The 6,511-nt window shown below is 35.6% G+C and overlaps 1 protein-coding gene across 1 annotated transcript; it reads left to right on the forward strand.

Annotated features, from left to right (window-relative positions):
• Positions 1 to 1,468: 1,468 nt before the first annotated feature.
• LOC110724335 lies at positions 1,469 to 2,170 on the forward strand. The gene has a single exon (XM_021903758.1). It carries the CDS (start codon positions 1,469 to 1,471, stop codon positions 2,168 to 2,170), a length of 702 nt encoding a protein of 233 aa, XP_021759450.1.
• Positions 2,171 to 6,511: the final 4,341 nt, after the last annotated feature.

The following is a 6,511-nucleotide window of genomic DNA, read 5'->3' on the forward strand; positions in this document are numbered from 1 at the left end:
TCACCATCGCAAGCACTAGCTCAAGCCTTGGGCAAAGCCTTGGGGAGCAAGGCAATGGTTCCCCCACATACTCTTGGTCCTCATTTAACTTTCTCTCTCCCCTTCACACTTATTGCATTGTGATTGACTTGATTAATTTTTTAATTCAGAATTAAATAAATTATCAATTTTATTCATTCTCCCGCATTAGTTGGGGAATGAAATCCAAGGGTTCATTTCCCTATAAATACCAAGGCTCAGGTATTTGGGAAAGAACACACTTGAGTTGAATAGTAAAGGAAACTCCATTGTTGAGCATACCTTGAAATTCGTAAAACTCCAAGTTTATATTTTGTCCGGGCCTCGACTAACCTTCGAGGCTTAGGACGATCGGTTTGGGTTCGAGGGTACGATCCCATCGGAGGCCTCGCATTATCTAGGTTGAAGTAAGAGCTCGTTGTAAGAGCGAAGCACGCGTTGAGGGTATATTTCTTATCGTTACTCTTAATTGTGTTTTAATTACGGGAATTTGGTGTAATATAGTAGAAGATTATCTTTGATTGGATTGAAAGGATAAAAATGGGTATTTGTTAAATATGAGCATAAAATATATTTCTCATATCTTTTTGGAAAGGAATTTTTTTTTTCTGTATGTGTTTTGACTGATGCGGACTTATGTTGTCTGAGAAACTTGGAAGACAATAGCTAAATAAATCCTGAAGCCATGTATCATTACTAATCAAATATTGTCACAAGTTTTAAGCTGATGGGGTGGTTTAATCTGAAAGATAAGAATTAGTTAATTCTTGTAAAGAAAATAATGTGTAAAGAAATTGTGAGGATTGTGGTTAGGCTATTTCCGTTGTAGGCTGACAATTTCAACTTTGTAAATGGGTGCTGAATGAGCAGTGCAAGGTGTCTTATGTTGACCCTTAGAAGTGAATAATTGGACTATGTTGGTTTAAATCTACTCTAACATACATTAAACAGGATCTAATAGTTTTGAGCGAACTAAGTTTTGGTAGCATAAAAGATGTTGTTCAATAATTGATCTATAATGTAAATGCACTATTATCTTAAACTTTTCTGTTAATTATTTTCTTTTACAATAAAAGTGATTTGTCACCTCAAACTAGGAGGATACATACACACACAGGAAGTATACACCCCAACATTACATTTTGTATAATTACTGTGATGTAACAGAATGCCTTTAGTAAAACAATTAAAATTATGTATTAGTGTATTACACATCATTATAGGGGTACTAACTTTTATTCAATTGTACTGAATATAATGAGTAAAAATGAGTGCAAGCTGCTTATCCTTCTTACTAAAATGCTTATAATCTTACTCTGTGTTTCAAAACTGAAAGGGTGGTTAAACTTATTGAAAAATGTGATATATGAAAATTGATAGTAGAATTATGAGTATTTATTATATCATCTTAGTTCCTAATTTATAATATTGTTTTATATATCAGTGAATCATGTCAAACCTTGTAAAACTCGAATTTGTTGTTCTTGATATTACTGGAAACAACTATCTGTCTTTTGTGTTAGATGCTGAAATACACTTAGATGCAAAGGGACTTGGTGATACTATTAAAGAAAATAATACTGCAACAAGCCAAGATAAGGCTAAAGCTATGATATTCCTTCGCCATCACCTTCATGAAGACCTTAAGACTGAGTACTTGACTGTTAAAGATCCACAAGTCCTTTGGAGTAATCTAAAGGAAAGGTATGACCACCAGAAAACTGTGATATTACCAAAAGCTCGTTATGACTGGTTACATTTAAGATTACAAGACTTTAAGTCTGTGAGTGAATATAACTCAGCCATGTTTAAAATTACATCACAATTGAAATTATGTGGAGAGAAAATCACGGATGCAGAAATGTTAGAAAAAACATACTCTACATTTCATGCAAATAATGTTGTCCTGCAGACACAATACCGTGAAAAGGGTTTTACAAAATATTCTGAATTGATATCTTGTCTCCTTGTGGCTGAGAAAAATAATGAACTATTAATGAAAAATCATGGATCACGCCCAACTGGCTCTACTCCATTCCCTGAAGCGAATGCGACATCCCATACTGGAAAAGAGCAAAAGGCTAGAGATCACGCTAGCAGTCGTGGTCGAGGTCTTGGTCGCGGCCGCGGACGTGGACATGATCGTGGTTGAGGTGGTCATTTTAGGAACTCATACTCTCACCAGAAGTGAGACAATAAAAATGGAAATAAGAATGAGAAGGTTAAAAATGAAAATATATGCTACCGTTGTGGAGGAAAAGGTCATTGATCTCGTGTGTGTCGCACACCAAAACATCTAGTAGACCTTTATCAACAATCAATCAAACAGAAAGGAAAGAAAGTGGAGACAAATTTGGTGTATGAGGATGGCGAAGGTGATTTTGATTACGGTGATACAACTCACCAGGAAGCGGCTGATTTCTTTCCTAATCCTGAAGAAAATAATTGAATAAATTATGTCCCATTGGCGAATAAACTCTGTTAATTAGCTTGCATTTATTATAGAATTTTATTGTAGTACTATGACTTTATGTTTTATGGAATATTTGTTTTTGGACAATTTTATGTTTTTGGACATTTTATGTTTCGCATATTTCATTATTTAATTTAAGTTATTTGATTTAGTGAATCTTATTTTAGTTCCTTTAATTCTATTAGAATATGTATCCCTTTAGAGCTCAATCATCAACCAATGGTGAAGATTTATGTCTAGTTGATAGTGCTACCACTCACACCATACTTAAAGATAAGAAATATTTTTCACAATTGGTGATGAAAGAGATGAGTGTGAGTACTATATCAGGTAGTACAAGAATTATAGAAGGCTCCAGAAGAGCAAATGTATTATTGCCAGGGGGAACAAAATTGGAAATTATTGATGCATTATACTCCCCTAAGTCTCAAAGAAATTTACTAAGTTTTAAAGATATTCTAAAAAATGGATATCATAATGAGACAATTAGTGAAGGAAATAATGAATTCCTTCAAATCACAAGTATAACTCAAGGCAAAAAACTTATTATGGAGAAATTACCTACATTCTCCACTGGTTTGTACTATACAAAAATCGATACAATTGAATCACATGCTATAGTAAACCAGAAGTTTACTGATGACTTCAAAGTTTGGCACGACCGGTTAGGCCATCCCGGTTCAATAATGATGCGAAAAATAATCGAAAATTCATGTGGACACTCATTGAAGAGCCAGTAGATTTTTCATAATAATTTTTCATGTGATGCTTGCTCAATAGGCAAGTTAATACTCCGGCCATCACCAGCTAAAATAAATTCCGAATCAATTACTTTTCTAGAACGTATACAAGGGGATATATGTGGACCAATTCATTCTCCGTGTGGGCCATTTAGAAATTTCATGGTTTTAATAGATGCATCAACTAGATGGTCACACGTATAATTGTTATCAACTCGCAACCTGGCGTTTGCGAGACTACTTGCTCAGTTGATCAGATTACGAGCACATTTTCCAGACTTTCCTATTAAAGCTATTCGTCTTGATAATGCTGGTGAATTCACATCCCAGGCCTTTGATGAATATTTCATGTCAATCGGGATTAGTGTTGCACATCCTGTAGCACATGGTCACACACAAAATGGTCTTGCGGAATCGTTAATTAAACGTTTACAATTGATTGCTAGACCATTACTTATGAAATCTAAGCTCCCAATATCTGCTTGGGGGCATGCTATATTACATGCAGCAACACTAATTCGCATCAGGCCAACAAGTCTTCATAAATTCTCCCCATCACAATTGGTTTTTGGTCAGGAACCAAATGTATCCCATTTGAGAATATTTGGATGTGCAGTATATGTTCCAATTGCTCCACCACAACGCACTAAAATGGGCCCTCAAAGAAGACTAGGGATATATGTTGGATATGAATCTCCATCGATAATTAAGTGCCTAGAGCCAACGACAGGAGATTTATTTACGGCTCGTTTTGCAGATTGCCGTTTTGATGAATCAGTTTTTCCAACATTAGGGGGAGAAAATAAACAGCTGCAAAAGGAAATCAGTTGGAATGAATTATCATTATCTCATCTAGATCCTCGTACTAAATAATGTGAATTGGAAGTCCAAAAGATAATTCATTTACAAAACTTAGCAAATCAATTGCCACACTCATTTACTGACCCAAAGAAAGTGACAAAGTCACATATACCAGCTGAAAATGCTCCGATTAATATTGATGTCCCAGAAGGACAAGCCCAAGTCGCAAACGATTTTAAAACACGCCTGAAGCGTGGTAGACCCATCGGTTCCAAAGATAAAAACCCTCGGAAGAGAAAAGGAGCAACCATTGACAATGGCCAGACCAAGGAAGCTATAAATTTTAAAGGATCTCCAAAAGAGACCTTAGACATGATGGAAAAGAATATTCAGGTACCTGACAATGAAGAAATTTCAACAAATTTTATCATGTCTGGAATTACATGGAACCGAAACCAAATCAACGTCGATGATGTTTTTGCATGCAATGTAGCATTTGATGTCATAAATGATGATGAGGATCATGAGCCAAAGTCCATTGATGAATGGAGACAAAGAAGTGATTGGCAAAAATGGAAAGAAGCAATTGAAACTGAATTGAAATCTCTTGAAAAAAGAATAGTATTTGGACCTGTAGTCCGTACACCTGAAGGTGTAATACCAGTGGGATATAAATGGGTCTTTGTACGAAAAAGAAATGAAAATGGTGATATTGTAAGATACAAGGCCCGATTAGTTGCACAAGGATTCTCACAAAGACCCGGTATTGATTATGAAGAGACATACTCTCCCGTGGTGGATGCAACTACTTTTAGATTTCTAATCAGTCTGGCAATAAGAGACGGACTTGATTTATGCTTGATGGATGTAGTCACGGCTTACTTATATGGCCCACTGGATAATGACATATACATGAAACTCCCAGAAGGATTTAAACTGCCAGAAGCAGCAAATGGAAGTTCTCGAGAACAGTACTCAATAAAATTGAATAGATCTCTATATGGATTGAAACAATCAGGGCGCATGTGGTATAATCGACTAAGTGAGTACTTGTTGAAAGAAGGGTATAAGAATGACCCTATATGCCCATGAATTTTGATAAAGAGATTTTTATCAGGATATGTCATAATTGCAGTATATATTGATGATTTAAATATTATTGGAACTCCTGAAGTGATTTCAATAACAATGGAGTGCTTAAATAAAGAATTTGAAATGAAAGATCTTGGAAAAACTAAATTTTGCTTAGGGTTACAAATTGAACATCTAAAGAATGGATCCTTGTGCACCAGTCAACATACATAGAAAAGATTCTTAAAAGATTCTCTATGGATACAGCACATCCACTGAGTAGCCATATGGTTGTTAGAGCACTTGATGTAGAAAAAGATCCCTTCCGACCTCGGGAGAATGATGAAGAAATTCTTGGTCCTGAAGTACCATATTTAAGTGCAATAGGGGCATTAATGTATCTTGCTAGTCATACACGGCCCGACATATCATTTTCAGTAAATTTGTTAGCAAGATTTAGCTCATGCCCCACCCGAAGTCATTGGAATGGGGTTAAGCATGTACTTCGTTACCTTCAAGGTATGAAATATATGGGTTAATTTTTTTCTAACATATCCAAAGAAGGTTTGATTGGTTTTGCAGATGCAGGGTATATTTCTGATCCTCATAATGCTAGATCACAAACTGGATATGTGTTTATGTGTGGAGGTACTTCTATTTCTTGGCGTTCTATGAAACAAACAATTACAGCTACTTCTTCTAACAATGCAGAAATTTTGGCAATCCATGAGGCTAGTCGTGAATGTGTATGGTTAAGGTCTGTAATTCAACATATACAGACAGATTGTGGCATAAACTCCGAGTAAGAAGTTCCAACAACTGTATATGAGGATAATGCAGCATGCATCGCCCAGCTTAAGGAAGGGTATATCAAAGGTGACCGAACAAAGCACATTTTACCAAAATTCTTCTACACTCATGCTCTACAGAAAAATGGTGACATAAAAGTCCTTAAGATTCGCTCGAGTGAGAACTTGGAAAATTTGTTTACTAAGGCGCTCCCAACCGCCACATTCAAAAAGTTAGCTTACGGCATTGGATTGCGTCGTCTTAAAGATCTCAAGTGATGTAGTCATGAGAGGGAGTTAATGCGCGCTGCACTCTTTTTTCCTTAACCATGGTTTTTCCCACTGGGTTTCCTGGTAAGGTTTTTAACGAGGCAGCATCTTATGCGCATTATAAATTATTTTGTACGGGTTTTTTTTTAGTAAATTTTAGTTATCGTTTTATAGTCATCCAAGGGGGAGTGTTATGAAATATTAAATGTGGATGACTATTATCCTATGTATTATCTAGAATATTCTAAAGTTGGGTATTTGATTTTATCCGATGATGGAACCCTAGATAATATACATGTATAAATATCCCGTATTAGATGGAATGAGAATACATATAAAATTTCCTCTGA

Source organism: Chenopodium quinoa, unplaced genomic scaffold (genome assembly GCF_001683475.1).
Source record: "Chenopodium quinoa cultivar QQ74 unplaced genomic scaffold, ASM168347v1, whole genome shotgun sequence".
NCBI classification, from domain to species: Eukaryota; Viridiplantae; Streptophyta; class Magnoliopsida; order Caryophyllales; family Amaranthaceae; genus Chenopodium; species Chenopodium quinoa.

What these genes read in the sequence shown, in the direction of transcription:
- LOC110724335 (XM_021903758.1), top strand. Translation starts at nt 1,469, where the DNA reads ATGTCAAACCTTGTAAAACTCGAATTTGTTGTTCTTGATATTACTGGA.